Source organism: Panicum virgatum, chromosome 7N, assembly GCF_016808335.1.
Source record: "Panicum virgatum strain AP13 chromosome 7N, P.virgatum_v5, whole genome shotgun sequence".
NCBI lineage: Eukaryota > Viridiplantae > Streptophyta > Magnoliopsida > Poales > Poaceae > Panicum > Panicum virgatum.
The window spans coordinates 27,415,584-27,435,437 of record NC_053151.1 but is presented as its reverse complement, the minus strand read 5'-3'; the positions used below and the strand labels follow the sequence as shown (position 1 = coordinate 27,435,437).

Genomic DNA, 19,854 nt, shown 5'->3' with positions numbered 1-19,854 from the left:
GTTGCGGCACAAACTGGGTGAGCCTACCAGTGCTGAAGCCTGAAACAGCTCTGACCAAGAACAATTCTGTAAGGAACCTGACAATGTGGCAAACAAGTAGTGAATAAGTGATGAATAAGTGATGGTGAAATTCAGCTGCATTTCAACAAGGAAGACTACCTTTCCTCGTCATAGTTTGTGGTACCTATTTATCAGGTCCCTATCTACCAGAAACCAGAGCAGTATGCCATAAACTCAGACATGCCAAAAGAAAATGGCGATCTCATTAGTAGCAGGAAATGGGTGATGCCTGTTGAACACACACACAACACAAACAAATTTCATCGCACAAATCTAAAATCGTACAGCACGGATTCGTATGTATTCCACGTCACAAGGGATAAGACATAACAAACTAGAGATCGTTGAATGATAACTTGCTAATAATATTTCTAAAACATTCTGGGTCTACAAGCAGCGTCCTTGACTTCATGAGTCTCATATAACAAAGACAAAAATGAAGAAACACAACCCAAGTATTCAATTTGTAAACAAAATCTCGGTTCTCAAAATGAAACCACAACCTAAGCATTTAAGAATCCTCTGGGAGATGCCGTAAGTCTGGAGACTCCGATCTGTTCACCAAATACAGATGACAAATTTTAATCCCTGCTTTAGCATGATCATTCACCATTAGCTTTACATCTTCTGCTCCATTGATCTTCTTTAACCCAGTTGACAAATCAATCCCTAGAACAAGGAGGTAGTACAACTCTGCATCTTCTGGGTATCCAAATGGATGCAGAATCTCCACCATTTTGTGGTACTCAATAGTTGTGTTCTCTGACTTGCAAAGTGTGACCTGAACAATATTATCTCGTTCGTCATCGTACTTTTGTAGATCAGAAAACAATTGCTTCACCATGTGGACCTTAAATCGCATAACCACATCCTGCATGTTTTAAATTTGATGAATAAGTGTCATTTGAGCAAAACGCTAATAAGTCAACAACGATTACAATTTTCAGTGACAAAGCCTTCCTACTGAATCTGTAAGCACCATAGAACACAAGAAATTTAGAAGAGAACACATATATGTAAGGCAGTATGAGTCTGTGCTTACAGACCATCAGTTACATAGCCCAGTTCTAAGCTTTTAGCATCAACCACATTCTCCATTTCTTAAAACTGCATAGTTATTTTTTAATACCATTCATCTTTAAAGCATGCCCAATTAGCAATTGGAATATAACTACACATGTCAGAACGCTAAAAGCGTGCCTTTTAAGACCTCAACATTAATTAAAACCCCTGTTCCGCTAGGCGCGATTCCGCGTGCCTAATCGCGAGTCGAAGGGTCAGCGCCTCGCCTATGGGGGTAGGCGAACCCATAGGCATCGGCAGCTCGTCGGCGGCGCCGACGGGGGTGGAGGAGCGTCCGGCGGAGGTCGCCGGTGGGGGAAGAGGAGCTGCGGGCGGCGGCGGGCGCTCACACGGGCTTGTGCGGGCAGCGGCAGGCGCAGGCGCGAGCGGCGGGCGTCCGGCGGAGGTCGCCGGTGGGGGAGGAGGAGCTGCGGGCGGCGGCGGGCGCTTACACGGGCTTGTGCGGGCGGGGGCAGGCGCAGGTGGCGGCGGGCGCGTGCAGCGGCGGCGGGTGAGATGCGAGAGAGGCAGAGGATGCAGGCAGCGGCGGCGGGTGAGATGCAAGAGAGGCAGAGGATGCGGGAGACGGGGAGAGAGAGGGTTGAGGGTTTAGTTGGGCCTTGAAATGGACTTCAAATGGGACTTTTTCCCTTTCTCTTTTTTCATGACCACTCATCTCCTTTTTTCTTTTCTTTTAAGTATTTATACATGTATTATTCATCGCCTAGAAAAACACCTAGCAACACCTAGGCGCGATTACTCCTGACTAGGCTCTAGGCTGAGGGTCGGCGCCTAGAATCCGCCTAGCGCCTGGTCTGATAGAAGATCTCGTGAGAACTCAGATATAGATCTCGTGAAGCTCATCAAGGTAATATGTGCATCACAAAAACAAATTGTGACAAATCAGGGTTCTCTCTTGAGACCACAACTTTGGATAACTGTGCATGCCTGCCTGTTCAGTGCTTCCTTAGTTCCTTTTGATCTTGTCTACCTCTACCATGTATAATTACCACGGATTGTCTAACAAATTCGGTGTCATTTTATCTAGGAAAATTTCGTGCCAATTGATCTTGCATTGTATATAAGTTGTATTTGCTGATTTCACCCATTTATGATGTTTCTGCAGCGTGAGCTACCTAAGAAGCAAATATGTAAGTTGAAAAATCAAAAGGTCCCTGTGTTGATTACTTCAGGCAGAAACAAGAAGCCTGAGTCCCCTCGGGCAATGGTCGGAGTGGAGGGACTCGCCGTGGCAATGGCAGCGACGTCATCGGAGCCGGGAGGCGGGCGCGCTGGTGGCGGAGGCGATGACGGGGTCGAGGGCGGGGTGACTGCGCGGCGGCCGGTGTGCGGGCGGCGTCCGTGTCGTCCTCCCAGGAGCCCGCCGTCCAGGCCCCCAAGCGTCCCGCACCCGCTTCCCCCCGACGAGGAGAGCCGCGACGCCTGGCCGCCGTCTACCAGCGCCGCGTGATGCACCGTGCCGGAGGCGCAGTGCCTATGGCGAGAATCGGCGGTGGCGGTGGAGGCGGAGGCAGCGACGGGAGAGAGAGAGAGCGAGGGCGCGGCGGGAGGCGGCGATTCGGGGCGACGGCGGTGGGGGCGCCTCTCGAGCAGAGCGGCGGCGGGGAGGCGGCGCCCGTGGGTTTGGGGGAGGAGGCAGGTGCGCGGACGGGGCGTGGTGAGGTGTGCTCGTTCCAATTACCACAGTACCCTTCATCAATTAAATTTAATTAAAATTAAAACTACTAATTTGGATAAGCATCCGTAAGCATTAAGAAGCACCCACAACCACCGTAAAAGAGCTCAAATTATAATACTTAGAGCATCTCTAAAGATTTGTCAAAATTAACTTGACAAAACTTATGATTTTGCAACTTGTAAAAATATATGCCAAATTAAAAACAAGACTATCTTCAAAAATTTACCATTTAAACTTGGCGGAATAGCCAAACTCGTCCTCGAACTATCCGCGGAAGCTCACTTTCGTCCCTCAACTACGAAATCAGCCGTTTTCGTCCTCCAACTTTCGTGACCGGGTCATTTTCGTCCCTGATTTGTCGTCTAGCGCCACGCTGGCGTCCTCGTCAGCAATCCCCGGCCGCCTGCTCCACTTCCTCGCGCCGAGCCGCCGCCGTCGCGCGTGGGAGCGAGCTCCGCGCGCCGCGCCGCCGCGGATCTCATCGGAGAGAGAGAGTGGCAGAGGAGCAGAGGACCGCAGGAGGGAGGGGGCGCCCGCATGGACCAGCCACGGCCGAAGAGGAGGGAGGGACATAGGAGGCCGGCGTGCTCGACGAGTCGAAGGAGCAGGGGAGTAGGGACGCCGGCGGCGCCTAGATCCGCGCCGCCCTCGAATCCTCCCTGCCGGCCTGCGCCCCGAAGGGAGGCCGCCGCTACCAGCCACCGTTGAGGGAGGCCGCAGAAGGGGCGCGCCGGCAAGGGGGCTCGAGCCCGAGCCTGGCCGCGCGCCATGGCCGCGGGGAGCCGAGCTCTGAGGGGGATGCAGGGGCCATCACCAATCACCAGCGCGCGCCACTGCGAGGCTGATGACGCCCGCGCGCGCCACCACGGCGTCCGCCGCCTCCCCCGCGATGCCCTGCCGGCCGCCACCAGGGCGAGCATGAGAGGTGGCACGGGCGCTCGCCGGAGATGGAGGCCGTGGGCTCCGGCGTGCGGGCCGCCATGGCCTCTGCCGCGGCCGGCCCTTGGCTCCGACGAGCGGGCCGCCATGGCCTCGGCCGCGGCCGCCGCGGCCGCTGCCGCGACCGCCTGTCGCTGCAGTGGCGGAGGTAGGTGGTGGTGGAGGCGATGAAGACGAACACCGCGACGACGGCCGCGAGGAGCGTGACCATGGCCATGCTGACCTGGTCCTGGGCGGCGGGGGCGTCGCCGCCAGATCCAGCTCGCTCCCGCCGCGAGGACTGGCCGCCGCTAGAGGAGGCTCGGAACAGGGGAGGGGCCGAGCTCCGCGAGCCGCCGCGCCGGCCGCCTGCTCCACTTCCTCGCGCCGAGCCGCCGCCGTCGCGCGTGGGAGCGAGCTCCGCGCGCCGCGCCGCCGTGGATCTCATCGGAGAGAGAGAGGGGCAGAGGAGTAGAGGACCGCGGGAGGGAGGGAGGGCGACGGGAGGGAGTCAGTCAAGACGGGGATCGCTGACGAGGACGCCAGCGTGGCGCTAGACGACAAATCAGGGACGAAAATGACCCGGTCACGAAAGTTGGAGGACGAAAACGGCCGATTTCGTAGTTGAGGGACCAAAGTGAGCTTCCGCGGATAGTTCGAGGACGAGTTTGGCTATTCCGCCTTTAAAGTAAAACAGGCCCACGTATGCTCAGCTCCTGGGCCCGGATCAACTACTGCCGCTTCACATCCCCCGTCGCCCCTCCGGTCGCCCCATCGCGATCAGCCGCCGCAGACTGCAATGTCCGACAAGAATCCATCGTCTTCCATCTTAATGAGTATCAAAAAAATAGAGAATACATGTTCAGAGAGAGAGGGGGAATCGACAGTAATGAACCAATGCATGTTCAGAGAGCGGGGGAATTGACAGTAATGAACCAATGCAGCAAAAAAATCGAGATGATAATGCAGCATAGCTCGTACTCAAGTAATCAACATGGGCAGAGAAACAAAATCCCTAATCCCTGAAGCTCACCCAAATAACCTGAATCCCTGAATCAAACCTGAATCGGCCTGGCCACTACCGCCCCTTCTCTGCGCCTGTGCGGTGGGTGGACTGCAGGTGCTGGTTCTGGTTGCTACAAGGATCGCCATGGCCTACCCGGATTGAGGGGAAGTAGGGGGGGGTGTCCGAGCAGGATTAAAACTGACGTGCGAGGAAGACTGGCGAGGATCCGCGCCGGATGGAGCATGGCCAGCGGCGGAGGGGGGGGGGGGCAGGTGGAGCAGGAGACATACGTGAACCCTAGCAGAGAAGGAGGAGGAGGCCGACGGGCGCACGGCACGCGCAGGAGAAGGAGGGCGACGGCCGGGCTTCGCGCGCGCCGAGTCGCGGAGACGCCGATGCCAAGTCGCCGATAGCGCGTATATTTGCGAGTGGAGGGCCTCACATTTGGCAAGTTCCTAAATTTGCCAAGGAGGATGTCAAATTACTCTTGGAGATGATCTTATGTTTCTTTATTTTGATGAACTGCTGTCATGAGACTATCAGTTTGAGTCCGCCAGTTTGTTACTTTGTTATCTTCATGAACTCATTATTTATCTTCAAGTTAGTTGGTGTTAACATGATATGCTTATGTGCACCTGATGGTTTTTATTTAAATGAGATGGATGTCGTTGCCACAACGGTGTTTGTTACGTGACCTGCCACAGCTGATCCTCCCCTATTAACGTTACATGCAAAGAGCTATTAAATTCTCTTCCCCATAGAAATCACTATAGGCACTGTGCATTGGGGAGATAGTGTCTATATGCACATTTATTGATCTCTCTATCCTCTAGACACCACCCATAGACACCATGGATTGGGACTGCCCTTAATCCCTAGAAAATAAGAAAGTTCCTAGGGAAAGTTAAGTTTCCCCACGATTTTCATGTGTCATCCTAGGGAAACAAAAATTTCCCTACAGTGCCTCAGTTTTTCCTAGGGAAAGATAAAAACTCTAGGGAAACAAGTGGATTCCAGTAGTGTCACTCAAAGGATGTGCATTATAAGAATTTCAATTGATGCACCTCTTTGACTCCATAAAACTAATGCTAGGGTTGGCTCTAGGTTGGAGAATTGTTTGTGGATGGGTGCTTTCAGCCTTTCACACTAGATCAAACATAGGTGCCCATTTAGATAGCATGATTCTGTCATTTTGATGCAAAGTAGTAAATCAAAAGGCATAGGTTATGGTTTTAATTTTGGCAAATTATCGCTTCCTACCCATCTTACCGTATACAGCTACTGCATGATGCATTATGTCTATATATCTATGTGGTTTGCTGTCTCAGCAGAATTATGCTTAGTCATGCGGAATATCCATCTATTGTAATGACTACTAATAGAAAGATCGTTTACAAATACATCTGCTGCAGAAGTGGAAGACAGATCGAATATAAGGTCTAGCAAACAGAAAAATGTATTATAGAGTTCTCTAATTAAAAAAAATTAAAGGGGAACTGAGAGTTTGTACCATGATGAAAAGTATTATAAATCAATCAATTTCTCCAGTTGGCTTCGAAGTGAATCAGGTACGTGAAGTTGTGGAGAACCTGATACATATAGTACCTTGAGAGAAGTGAGGGAACCAAGTTCATCGCAGTACTGTAAATTAGGGCAACGTAACTCGAGCTGTGCAAGTGAGGTCAGCCTTTTGGAATCGAGATGGATGGATACCAAACTATGAGACCAAATTTTCAAGCACTCAAGCAATAAGTGAGAATTCACCAATCTGTGAAGTATGTCTTCTATAATCTGACCATCAAGATCCAAGACAGTGAGTAAGGGGAAGTGACCAAATGTGACCAAACTTGGACAGTCGGACAGTTGGAGTGACTGGAGTGATGGGAGCGCCGGCAGTTCATTCAGGCTTCCACATGAAGAGATTCCTACTTCACGCAGGGTAGAAGAGGCTGGAAATGTTATGATATTTCTGGATTGAGACAGGGTGAAACTGCGCAGGGACGAGAAGGGCACCAACGGGAGAGACCTCAATTCGAAGGATCCCGAGATCCGAAGAGTTTCCAAACATGGAAATTCTCCATCCTCCACTCCAGACCACTCTTGCAGTCTGCACAAGCCGTCAAAACACAGGAGTACTAACGAGAGGAAGCCTTTGGTGCTTCGGTCAAGGCTACAAAACTCTGGTCCAATGTGCTCGACATACTCCATTCCCCATATCTTGAGGGACCTGAGTGATGGTAGTTCACCAAGTGTCGGACAGTGCTGAGATTGGCACTTGTCTAAGTGTAATTCAGTTAAATTCGAAAATAAAGTACTACCCAACCAACTGGGATATGTATCAAAATTGAAATTGTTTAACCTCAGTACTTCAAGGCTTTGATGATGTGGCCGTAGGGTCTCAAGTATTTGGGCACCAGATATACTAACAGTATCTTCATTACCATAGGATCTTTCCGTGTGTTCACTGCAACTTTTCCATCCATTGAAGTCTAGTTCTAGTACCTCGAGATTCCTTTTACTATGTAATCGAGCTTCATTTGCATCACTGATGCTTGCAATACAAAGTCCAGACATGCGTAACTTCCTTATTTTGTTCATATTCTTCAGCTCTCTTATGTTGAAGAAGCAACCACATTTGCAGAGTTGTATTTTAGGCACGGTATGCAAGTTAATAAGACGCCCAAATCCTTGTGCCATAGGTTTGTCAGTGTACAGGATCTGTAAATTAAATAGATTGAGGACAGAATTAGGGAGTTCAACTGGCACAATATGGGAGAAATGGCGAAGCAGTCTCATGTCACCCATGGCGTCAAGTAATGCATTGGCAAGTCTGCCCGGATAAATGTCAACGATCCGAAACTTCTTGCAGTTCAAAAACAATACTTCAGGATTTTCGATGTCACCATTACCCATCATTGTGATAACTCTAAGTGATTGTGATGCATTTGATATTTCAATACTCTTTTCATTTGATAGTATGGACATATACCGTGCACCCTGTGGAATTTCAATTGATTTATCACCCTCCAGTCTAAAGAAATCCTCCCCAGCAAGAAAACATGCCAGATCGTGGACAAGATCATGCATGACCACCCTCGGTCTATCAATATAATTTTGAAGCAAGGATCGCTGAAATAATTGATTGAAATACAAATGTCCAATTTCATCCTTGTCATCACTTCCATCACACTGAAGTAAATCGAGTAACTTCCACAACCAAACCACCCTGTATTCGTCAAGGTAAATACGTTTCGAAAATAGTGAAAGGGAAACAAAGCAGCGCTTCAACTGCATCGGCATGCACTTGTAGCTCAGCTCTAAGGCTGGCAAAACCTCATTCTTTGACTGCTTTAGGTCCCATAGCTCACTTTGTAAGACATCTCTCCATTTATTTTCATCGCTTTCAAAGCGTAAGATGCTCCCTAGAGTCTTGATTGCCAATGGTAACCCATTGCACTTTTCAGTAATGCTTTTGCCAATCTCTACCAAGTCTGGTGGAGTGGAAATTTCTTGCACAACAAATGCTGTTTGCTGGAACAATAACCAGCTCTCGTCAGGACTTAAGCAGTTCAGATTGTAGAATGGAATTGTTTGCACCAAGCTTGCTACTGCCTTGCTCCGTGTGGTCACTATAATGTCGCATCGGCTAGAAGCTAGCATTGGCATGCACAACAGCTCCCAGTAGTCACTTCGCTCATTCCACACATCATCCAAAACAAGAAAAACCTTCTTTTCCTTTACCTGGTCTACCAATGCCCCCTGCAGGTCACCAGATTGTATATGATGGCAGGTGTTATGGGTAAGCGAAGTGATGATCTTCCGTGTAATGATATCCACATTGAAATTCTCTGATACGCAGACCCAGGCACAAAGGTCAAAATATTGGCGCACCCTTGCGTCATTATAAACTAGTTGGGCTAGTGTTGTTTTGCCCAATCCTCCCATACCTAAAATGGCCAAGACAGACATGTGACTTCCACAACAGCTACCTTCTCCAGACCTGTAGATCAACTTTTTGATGACGTTTTCCTTATCATCCTCTCTCCCCAGAATTCTTGGGGCAAATACAATAGAGCTAGTCTGTCGCATGCTGTGGATATCTGGAACCATCTTTCGCTCCCCATCATTTTCTGAGAGGCTGAAACTGTCAGAGTATTCCTTTATCTCTGTGAATCTCTCTCTAACTTTCCTTGCGCTATGGGCTATCTCACTTGGAACTGCAACGGTGCCATGTTCCTCATATACCTTTTAGAAAGAACAACATACAAAAGAAACGGAAATGAGGGAGGATCAGGGATTACTTGTTCTGTTCTATGATTTCTTTAGACAGATATGTTCATGTTTCATTTGTGTACAAGACTGCAATTAAGCAAGCACAGTTCAACTACCAGGGGTAAACTAATGGAGTTAAATGAGAAGGTGGACTGCTTACCTCTTGCCTTCTGCGCTTGATGCTGCTGCTGCAGTCGCTGGCGCCGCCTTCAACGTCTGCAGGCTGCTCAATAGCCTGAGCCGTGCGACGATTCACCTCGTACTCGTACTCCTCTACGACATCCTCTGCGTCATACGCCAGATCCTTGAGCTCCTTGAGCCGCAGCTTCTCAGACTCCTCGTGGAGGCTCCAGTGCTGTTCCGCCTCGTCCAGCGTCGCGTGGATCGTGCTCATGATCGGCTCCAGCATCCGCAGATCTTCGATGCCCTGGCTTACGACCGCGGTTGCCGAAGGCGTGGAAGTCATGGCCGCCGGCAACAAGGACGACAGATTGTCTAGCGCCCTTTTCACGGCCATGGATGCAAACAATGCGGCCATCGCTAAGCAAGCGAGCTGGACCCTGGATAGCACTACCTCGATCTGTTTCGGGGTAGGAACTAACTATGAGAAAATAAAGGATTAAGTGGAGGCAGGTAGGAGTCGTCTTGTTCGGACAACGGTTCCCTTGTTAAAGAGCAAAAGCGGTCCTCGCGCTGGGTGGTTGAGCGATGGGGAATCTCAAATCTGGACCTGAGCAGCAAAAGGGGAAGGGAGAGGAGGGCTGGAGGGACGGAGATGGTTGGGATGGATTGAGATTAAGTGACTTGCTGAAGATAAGTCATCGGTACTGTAGTGGTGACGTACCATCGCTCGAAAATCGTCCATAGCAAAATCAACGGACAGATCTGCATGAACAGTTCTCATGCTAAGTACGTGCTACAGTGCTATCGTTACCGTGCCTCTTTTTTGTCTTTTAGCGCATGTTACATTGTGACCTGCTGAAACTAAGTCACTAAATCCGAGTCCGGTTGGGATTGGATTTCGGGGGCGAGTGGGGGCATTTTATTTGACACGGAGCTCATGGCAGTAGTCCGATTTTTGATCGAATGGCAAAGAATGAGGTGCGGAGCAACTGGGCTAGGATGGACTGAGACGGCAGAGATAAGCCGGTCAAATCTTCCCTTAAAAGAAACATTAGCATGCGAACTGCATGCCAATTCTTTATACTCCCATGGAGCTACTGGCCTACTAGTGTTGTTTTTGTTGGAAATAAGCAACTCAGATCTATTACCATGCCCAAAGGGCAGATATGAAGATGTACAAAGTGCAAAGAGCACCCTACACTAGTGAGTAAATACACATCTAACACTACAAAAAATCTGTTGATCCATAAGAATTAAATTTCGTCATAAATCACTAAAAAAATCGTCATAAAACAGTATATATGACGATCTTAAATTGCGTCATGTATTGAGCGTCACAGATTACACCTCGTGATGTTTTTTAAATTTTCATCACAGATTGCTTGATCCATGACGTTTGAAAGCATCATAAAATGTCCCCGGGCCCCCGAAGCCCAATCCAAGCCCGTTTTCTATGATGAAAATAAATATTACAAATAATATAATTTTTGTCACGAATTTAATTGCCATGTCACACATCAATGACATGAAGAATGACATGGAGATGATGTGGATGGCAATGATGACGTGTAATTTGACCAAATTGATGACATAACTGCTGACATGGTAGTGACATCGCGCCACATGGACCACGAGGTGGCAGCAGGCGCATGAACCAATTTGGGCCTTATTTACATAACATATAAATCATTTCAGCCCAACCCAAGATACAACAATAAATTAACATCTCATCACATAAATGTTTGATGGAGCATTTCATCACATACAACATCAAATCCCCTAAAAATTTTTCATCTAGAATTGCAATAAACTGTATTTGAAAGCTAACATGCAATGACAATCTATACATAAGGTGTATCATTTCTCTTTTTTTTTCTACAGAGGCACTCAAACAAATTCGATGCACTTGGTTCTTGATCTTTGTACTTCTCTCCCTGAGAACTGCAAGCATGCAACAAACTTAATCTTTCAGCATGGAATCACATTCTAACTTTGGTTTCCTCTAGCAGAAATCTCACAATAATTCATAACTAGCCTCACTTCACATAGTCATGGCCACTTACCATCTATATTCAATTTTTTCAACAGCTAGGACTTTGAAGGAAAGCACGACCCTAAATTCCAGCAGCAAATGAATTCCTTTTTGGCCATACTTGGTTAGGAGCAAATACCTAGGCATAAGCTATTGATGTTGCATCACTAAGCCGAGCTGCCCCTGAAATAATAATACCAACAAGTGATCACAGTTAGTCTCTGAAAAGTAACGCAAGGAAAAACATTACAGTTAATTAGACAATTTATGCAGCTAGCCTTGCTAACTAGTTCCATCTGAAGTGCTAGTTGCAGGTATTTTAATTCTGGAAATAAAGTAACACAAGTAACATAAGTGAATGAGCTACAAGCAGACCAGAAAATGACTAGAAAGATTTGAATATAACCTAACTTGGTGGCAGCACTAGGACTACATGACAACTTTGGCTTTTTCATGCTCATCCGAGTTTCTCCAATTGTTCCTACTAGAGTCCACAGCCTGGGAAAAAACAAGCAAGAAAATAATGGATCAGCAGCACGAACTGGTTCTATTATAACAGTGGAATTAATGTTGTAGACTTAATTAAAATAGTATGCTCGACAATTGATACTAGTGATCCATTAGGACAAGCAAACCACTTGCTAACAGGAATTAAAGTAGTTCTTAGCAAGACTTCACTAGCAATACTCATACTTGAGGGGCTTCATTATCAGAGCTTGGGTGTTGGCAGACAATTATCTGATCATGTGCCATGTATCTGTGCAGAGATGGAGCACTCGACAAAGATATACTTAGCACTGTTATCAATGACATGACTGCAGTTTGGGCAATCCCAGCTCCATGCTTCTGCAATCAATTCCTTTATCTGGTGATGCCCTTACAAGTTGTCAGCCATGGCCTGCAACAAAAGGAACATATTGGAGCTGGGTCACAAGTAAATGTAAAGGAGAATTTGAAGACAGCCAAACTAAATAGCAGTTTTAATTTTCTTTTTCGAATTGTGATCCGAGTATGACAGCCTGCAAGCAAGAGTTGCAACTAGCAAATATTTAACAAGAGTTGCATTGCATAAGATTCGAATACTACACATAAGCCATGCTGAATTCACAGGAGCCCCTGGCGTGTGTTCATGTTGAGTGTGCTGTGCACAAGGTCAACACAGACTTAAAGCTGGCTCCTAAATTCAGACAATTTGGTATCTAAGCATTTTTACTATTTCTTTCTCAGAACATAGAACAATGCACTTTCCAGAAACCAACGGTCAAAAACCATATGGAGCCGGCACACCTGCTTTTGCCACAGACGGATGTGGGGAGGCCTGCTCGGGTGGCCGAGTGGGGTGGAGATGCAGCGCCGCTGGGTGGGGAGGAGATCCACCGCCGCCGGATGCAGTGTCTCGGCAGCTAGGCGGAGCTGCTACCCGACGGTGGCCCACTTGCAGCCCTGGGTCTCCGGCCTCCAGAACACCGTGTCCACGTCCTCGTCGCAGGCGCGCGCCAGAGGAAGTCGAGGGAGAAGCGGCCTGGCGGCGGCGAGGAAGGCCGGGCGCGCACTTGGGGGAGCAGCCGAAGCAGCGACGGCCATTGCGGTAGGAGCCGGCGATGAGGTGGCGTCCGCCATCGCGCGAGGAGAGAGGGGCGGCGAGGAGGGAGCAGCTAGGGGGAGGGGATCTGAGTGTGGAGAGGATGGGTTAGGGTTCTGCTGCTTTTATACTATGGGAGAGCGATTGGAATTATTGGATCGGAGATGAACGGTTAAAAACAGTTGGGCCATTTGGGCTGAAATGGGCCTGGTTTGCATAACATTTTTCTTTTTTTTATTTTATTTTATTGCACTTTTGTGAAATAACATATAAAAATAATTATCTTTTATACACCAACTTGTTTTTTACATGTAATAGACAACATTTAAGTTGATACGTAGGAGTTTCAAGATTTTTTGAACAAATTTGGTATATTTTGTCAATCAAATAAATTTCTATGTGCTTTTCTAAACGGAAGCTTCGTTGATGCGTTAGGTCTCAGGTTCGATTCCGCTAGCCAACCTTTGTGCCATTTTAATTTCTTTTATTCTTCTTTCAGTGCAAAATAATTGTAACGTGCAGTCCAAAATAATTGTAACGTGCACCCGCACCACATGCAAGCATTTGGTGTAGTGGTCGTGGTGCATGATCTTAATCATGTGGTCTGGAGTTCGAGTGTTGGCTATGTCAAGTTTTTTTGAGCGCCCAGATTTATTTTTCCTAGAGCCGGACTCATGGCTTAATATACATATAAATCCCAGATTTATTTTTCCCTAGGGCCAGACTCATGGCTTAATATACATACTAGTAGTGCCCATGTGCAGCACGCACATGTTTTAAAATCAAGAGATTTCTAACATAGGTCAACATGCAGTATGTACATATTTTAAAACAGTGATTGATATGTGACAATTATATAAACAACCTAAGAAACAAGATATTTAGATTAATTAACCAACAATTTAGCTTAAATCATAATCCATACCATAATTATTTTCATCCACACATCTATACTATAGGAAAGCATGTGTTTAAAATTAAATTGTTTTAAAATAATTGGAATGCATAGAACTACTATAAAAAAAATGTCACTAATAAGTAGCAAAGGTTTGTTGCATCAAGATTTGAATGACCAACATATGTGAAACCTCTCCAAAAGCAAAATACTCATAATGTATTATAATGTTGTAAAGGGGGATATTGTTGAAATTTAAGTATTCCAATCCACACCAAATTATGATTGCAGATGGCAAGGCATTCCTCTATACAAGCTTGGCTGAACACAGAATATAGCTAATGGCAATGTTAACTCAAATACGGGAGAGCCAACTAATATGCACTCAATATAGTTTGGAACACGAGATCTATTGCACCTGTTCTCGCTGCTGTTGCAGCAGCTTAGCCGAACACAGCTTCATTGCCTCGCCGTCACCTTCACCAGCACACATCCAGGACCAGCTGCCACTGTAGGGGGCCAATCAGCAATCAACATGGCTAGAGGGGCAATCAGCATTCAACCTGGACAGAGGCAAACATGATAATAAACATGGGGATTTCAAGGATAATAGTATACAATTCAAGGATGCTTCAGATTTTCAGAAGCAATCAAACATGGGGAACTGAAAGGAAATATTTTAATGAGTTACATGTACATTTGAATTTGATCATTTTATCTACGGATAGTTGAAAGTAGAAAATTATGTAATCAAAGCATTTATCTGCAGTTTCGTTCTAATATTTCTTCATGACTATACTTGGAGTCTTGGACAATGACCAAAAGCTACACCATGTAAATATCTGTAATTGACCAGAGCATGAATTCAGTTTTCTGCTAACACACAGGGATTAAAACACACAAACTATGACTGTACCAGGACACGAAACTAAAATTAATGTTCTGAGGGCATTCTTGAATCAACAAATAAAATGGAAATGCAGATGATAAATGTAAGTAAACCTAATCTCTACTGACATCACTTGTCTCCTTCATATATCCATTTAAACCAGCGAGCCTATAGAATGCCTACCATCAATATAATAATCTTGGGACTGGGAAGTAGCATCATCATCAATATAATAATCTTGTGATGACATTATCATAATAGAGAGAAGTCAATAATATCAATAATATAATCTGGAACGCAAAATGACATTATGGAACAAAAAAATAGGAGCTGCAGGTAAACCTAGATGTTTTTAAGAATTCCAGGGATTAATCCTCTGTCCGAATGGATTCACAGGTACAAGTTAGCATTAAAAAAACAAATACAACAAGTTCAATGTTGTTTTACAGAAAACAGACCAAACAGCAAGCCCAACTTGCTGTAAAATGGCACATATGTCCACTTGGGAGGTAAAGAACACAGAATACTAACCAAACTACTTGTTTACACAAAACTGCTTGATATATAGTGATATCCAGTTAGACATCAAAGACAATTGGGAAAATTCGATTCATGCCACCACAACTCCGTGAAATTGGGTGTCATGTTGAAAATCATGCCACTCAATGGCATGATTTTCAACATGAGATCCAATTTCAAGAAATTGGAGTGGCATGGATCCAACTGACCCCAGACAATTAGGCAACAACCATCAAGATGGACTCCCAAAATCAGCGATGCTGTTGCTGTTACCTGGCCTGCAAGATAAGTCCACTGCCGATTCTTTCTGTGCAGTGCTTAACTCAAGTGCTTCCATCCTAAGTGCATCCAGCTTTTGTTATTCTGGTTCAGTAAGCACCGGTCATTTATATCATCTCGGGATTCACCGCCGATGCAGCTATTGACGTTGTCCAGTCCCTGAATATATGTACATGTCTTTTAGGCATAGATGCATGCAGTTTTTCAACATTGCAAGAGGTAGAAAGGCACCAATCCGGATGAGCTCTGTTACCTTTGTGTTCATTGATGTCATCGAGGCTTCAATCTTCCATTAAATCAACTCTGAACGTGACCGAACGCTATACTTATGCACTGAATAAGAAAGAACAATATCTTCAAATATGGTGTAGGCAAGCTAAATAGTTTCAGAGCAACTAATGGCTAAGGCTCACAATTTATTTTCTAGCGACAAACTCTCAATTTGAGTGTTAAACTGATATTTCAACAGCTCAAACCATTGCTGTGATAAATTTTGTGATAAATGAAAGCATATCATGCAAATACCTTTGAACACATGATGGAAGTGTTGTGATAAATGAATGCATATTTGAATGGAGCTTTCCTTCAGTTGAGGCTATGTATCCTCGGCAGCTTGGCAGCTTGGGAAACCTGTATAGGCATACAAGTGAATGCTGGTCACAACCTTGGCAGCTTGGGAAACCTGTATAGACATACAAGGTTACAAGGAGAAAAAATAATATAAAAATTTCTATTCCAAAGCTATTTCTGGTCATTGCTGGCAACCTAGCAACTCCCCATACTGTAGCTGTAAAAAATAAAAATAAAAAAATCCTTTTCAGCTCTTTCTGGTCTGATGGAGAAGCTCATTTGTGTTGTCTTCTCTCTCAAGCAACGCACACAGCAAAAAGCAACCTGGCTCTTTGCTTGGCTCTGTTCTTATCCAGTAGCACACTACTTACTGCTACCATCTTCTATCTCGATCAAGCAGAAACCAGGAAAAAAACTGTACCTGAAGCTTTTTTTTTTGCTCCAAAACCTGATCCACTCAAAGCTCTACCCTCAACCGTAGGCTTCTTTCATGTCGGCAGCACATCAGATAGCCCTTGTTCATAGCCTGAAAAAAATAAACTGATTGGGAGTAGCAGAGGGGTAAGAAGAATTAGTTCAGAGCATGCATCTGTCAGGTTAGAACAACAACTCAAGAATTTGCATTTTTCTTGTCATATAATTTAAATCAACATCAATGAACAAGAGCTATCAATTAAATCAACATAAATGAAGACCCACCCTCAAAATCTCAGGAAAGGAGCATCCAATTAAATCAACCATAACCTAAATCCAAGTTTTTCATCAGGAAAGGAGCATCAATGAAGACCCACATATTCCCCTGCACCTAACAGGTTTGTCTCAATTACTAATCACAGAAACTCAATCATTGCCTCTTCTTTGTCCTGCAATCAAAGACTATCATTACCATAGATCAAATTCGATATGACAAATGAAAAATGCTATTTACTGATACCTGACAAGGAAAAAGACCAATCATGTGTTGAAGTTTATGGACTTTGTGGTTGTAGCTCGCGAAGCTGCCTAAATTACTCTATGGATGCGACGGCAAATCTCCCTTTTGCTGGCAAAATCAAAAGAAATACCGGAAAAGAAATGGGGCAAAAAGTTTTGTCAGCATGAAATTAACCAAGTAGCACTCACGTTGATGATGAGGTTCTTGTTCGTACCCCCAAGGTGAGCCCGCCATGTTCGAAGAACGTGGTCACATCGGCCGCGAGGGGGTACGGTGCCTCGACGGCGTCTTGGTGTGGGTCGACGGCGTCTTGGTGTGGGTCGAGGGTCTTGAGCTTGGCGGCAGGCGCAGCGGCGGACGGGCGCGGTGCAGGCATCCGCAGAAGCAGGATAGGCGGGCAGCCGCGGCCGCGCCATGCGCCGGCGTGGGAGCGGCGTGGGGCTACGGCGGCCGGCGCGGGTACCCACAGCCCACGGCATGCGCGCGGGGCAGCGGCGTTGGCGCAGGTGAGCAGCGGCGCGCCGGCGCGCGTGCGTCCTTCCTCCCCTCCAGATCCCGCTACGGTGGCGATGTGCAGCTCCTTCCTCCATTTCCTGCGCCACCGCAGCAAGGGCGTCCCTGGTCGGCGCACGGTGGCCGGGCCGGACGCTGGGGGCAGAGACCTCTGCCCCGCCCCAGAGGGCAGCCGCCCGCAGCGCACAGCGGCCGGGTAGGACGCCGGGCGCGTAGGCCGTTGTCCCTCCCCAGAGGGCCGCGCGGCGGGCGCGGAGGCCTTTGCCCCGCCCCTGAGGGCAGATGCCCGCGGCTCTCGGCGGCCTGTCCGCACGCCGGGCGCGGAGGCCGGTGGCCCGCCCCTGAGCGCAGGCAGCACTCCGATCACGGTGGGGATGGCGAAGCACCGCACGGCCCTCTTCGGGCGCGGCGTCGAAGGTTGGGCGGCAGGGCAGGGTGCGGCGGGGGTCCCTGGACCGTAGCATGGGCGGCGTGGGCGCCGGGGTCGGGTCGTGGGGGAGGGGTCAGGGATGGGGCTGCGGCCGTCGTGCATCGCAGGGGGGCGGGGCTGGGCAGAGGGGAGGAGGGGGGGCGGCGCGCAGGGTTAATGGAAGGCAATCACGGTGATTTCGGCGATAATGACCAATCGCGTCGCCCCGCCCCCCCCCCCCCCCCCCCCCGAGAGGCAGTCAGGCAGAGGAGGAACCCGCCCTTCCGTGATTGCTTGCTTCGCTTCCATAATTGCAGGGCGCGTGGGTAAGCCGGCCAATAGGATCGCGGTAGGGAGAAGTGGGTAGAGAACCCTGCGGTGAAAAAAAAACACGAGGGGGAGGGGGGGCGCCCGTGCGGGCGAGGACGTGGTTTTCGGCCTACCATTTTCACATTTAGGGCTTTCAGGTGAGTCCAAAAATAAGAGTTTGTGAGGTGAGTATGTGGACTAAATTTGGTGAGAAATATTTCAATTATCATAGATCCTTATAATATAGATAAATGCTAAGAGTGGTTTAGTGGTTTTTGAGCGTCCAGATTTATTTTTCCCTAGGGTCGAATTCTGGGCGCGCAGAATTTTTTTTTTGTCTTCACCATTTCAGTGTTAAGGCTTTTGAAAGTTTTAGATATGTATTATGCAATTAAAAACAAAATTTCTCAGGTGTTTTCACAAGCTGGCGAGTATTGCATTGGTAGGGAAATATCATACCTGGTGCAGGATCGTGGGTTCAAACCCATGTGCTGCATTTTTTTTAGTTGGGCTCGGTTGGTACTACGACGTGCTGCATTTTTTTAGTTGGGCTCGGTTGGTACTACGGGTGAGCTGCTGACTCGGCTGGTGATCTGGTATCTCAATGGCAATTGCACAATCTTCTTGTCTTGCTGGTTGCAAGTTCGATTCTTGCCATCATCCTATTTTTTATTTTTACTAGTATATAAAAATTTTGTTTCATAGTTCATAAATATATGCCAAAAGGGACTATGACGTTTCCTATGACATTAATGTTAAAATGTCATGTTTTGTGGGCTCAATTATGACGAATTCAATAAAACGTCACTAAGTTTTGGACCTAGGGCCCATACCTTCAAATTCATGACGAATATCTGAAAATTGTCATGAATTATGTGCAATTGTGACGCTGTTTAAAAATATCATAAAATTTTCGTCATAGATCACCACATTTTTTGTAGTGTAAGCATATACATCTAACACCCCCCTCAAACTCATGGTGGGTCTACAACACTGAGTTTGGAGAGGAAGTAACTATGTTGTGCCTTGCCTTCGTGAAGAAATCAGCCAGCTGGAACTCTGAAGGCATATAGCGAAGAGCCACAACATCATCATGCACTTGCGAGCGCATGTAGGAAGCATCAACACCGATGTGCTTGGTAAGCTCATGCTTGACAGGATCACGAGCAATACTGACCGCACTAGTGCTGTCAGAAGAAAGAGGGGTTGGTGTGGAAGTCGTCACACCGAAGTCCTCAAGTAGCCACCTGAGCCAGGTAACCTCAGCCGTCACAGTCGCCATAGCCCTCAACTCAGCCTCAGCACTTGAACGAGAAACAGCGGTTTGCTTCTTGGTTTTCCAGGCAATCAAGGAAGCGGGGGGGGGGAGCAGAGGATCCCGCGGGAGGCGCACAGGCGGCGCTCGGGAGGCCTGTGCGGCGGCGGCGACGGAAGGCGCGCGGGGCGCAGAGGGTGGCGCGGGCGCGGTTCGCGCAGGCGCGGGAGGCGCGCGGCCAGCCGCGAGATGCGCGCGCAGGCGCGGGAGGCGCGCGGCCAGCCGCGAGATGCGCGCGCCGGCGCAGCTGCGGGAGGCGCAGGGGGGAGGCGAAAGATGGAGCTGCTCGCTGGCCGGGGGACCTCACCGGCGACTTGCCGGTGGTTCGCCGGAGCCGGCAGGATTGGGATGGGAAAACCTAGGCTGTGATACCATGTTGGAAATAAGCAACTCATATCTATTACCATGCCCAAAGGGCAGATATGAAGATGTACAAAGTGTAGAGAGCACCCTACACTAGTGAGTAAA

The 19,854-nt window shown here is 47.5% G+C and overlaps 2 protein-coding genes across 16 annotated transcripts; both read right to left on the bottom strand.

Moving 5' to 3' along the window:
- Nucleotides 1-334: 334 nt before the first annotated feature.
- On the bottom strand, nt 335-9,793 carry LOC120682206 (putative disease resistance RPP13-like protein 1). Of its 5 annotated transcripts, none has more exons than XR_005678284.1 (4): nt 9,178-9,793; nt 6,256-8,990; nt 5,036-5,200; nt 4,429-4,567 (listed from the first exon to the last, which is right to left on the bottom strand). XR_005678284.1 is itself a non-coding variant. In XM_039964007.1 (3 exons), the coding sequence occupies exons 1-2, from the start codon at nt 9,553-9,555 to the stop codon at nt 6,270-6,272; spliced, it is 3,099 nt and encodes a 1,032-aa protein (XP_039819941.1). In that variant the 5' UTR covers nt 9,556-9,793; the 3' UTR covers nt 335-931; nt 6,256-6,269. The 5 variants fall into 5 exon arrangements, 3 of the variants coding, with proteins under 3 accessions (XP_039819941.1, XP_039819942.1, XP_039819940.1); XR_005678285.1 differs by having other exon boundaries at nt 4,429-4,533; XM_039964007.1 differs by lacking the exons at nt 4,429-4,567; nt 5,036-5,200 and adding an exon at nt 335-931.
- Nucleotides 9,794-10,829: 1,036 nt separating this feature from the next.
- Nucleotides 10,830-17,894, bottom strand: LOC120682341 (translation initiation factor IF-2-like). 11 transcript variants are annotated; one of them, XR_005678362.1, is made up of 12 exons: nt 17,055-17,875; nt 16,841-16,948; nt 16,606-16,782; nt 16,328-16,446; nt 15,862-15,966; nt 15,590-15,669; nt 15,331-15,495; nt 14,068-14,212; nt 11,866-12,070; nt 11,579-11,670; nt 11,204-11,355; nt 10,830-11,081 (listed from the first exon to the last, which is right to left on the bottom strand). XR_005678362.1 is itself a non-coding variant. In XM_039964187.1 (4 exons), exons 1-2 carry the CDS (start codon nt 17,883-17,885, stop codon nt 16,909-16,911), a joined length of 897 nt encoding a protein of 298 aa, XP_039820121.1. In that variant the 5' UTR covers nt 17,886-17,894; the 3' UTR covers nt 16,335-16,446; nt 16,606-16,769; nt 16,841-16,908. The 11 variants fall into 11 exon arrangements, 1 of the variants encoding a protein (XP_039820121.1); XR_005678359.1 differs by having other exon boundaries at nt 16,606-16,769; nt 17,055-17,872; XR_005678367.1 differs by having other exon boundaries at nt 15,862-16,018; nt 16,328-16,432; nt 16,606-16,769; nt 16,841-17,877.
- Nucleotides 17,895-19,854: the final 1,960 nt, after the last annotated feature.

What these genes read in the sequence shown, in the direction of transcription:
- LOC120682206 (XM_039964007.1), bottom strand. Translation starts at nt 9,555, where the DNA reads ATGGCCGCATTGTTTGCATCCATGGCCGTGAAAAGGGCGCTAGACAAT. An exon ending in TCAAGCGCAGAAGGCAAGAG is followed by an intron (nt 8,991 to 9,177) that starts GTAAGCAGTCCA and finishes TCTTTCTAAAAG; the next exon opens with GTATATGAGGAACATGGCAC.
- LOC120682341 (XM_039964187.1), bottom strand. Translation starts at nt 17,885, where the DNA reads ATGCACGACGGCCGCAGCCCCATCCCTGACCCCTCCCCCACGACCCGA. An exon ending in ACAAGAACCTCATCATCAAC is followed by an intron (nt 16,949 to 17,028) that starts GTGAGTGCTACT and finishes TGATTTTGCCAG; the next exon opens with CAAAAGGGAGATTTGCCGTC.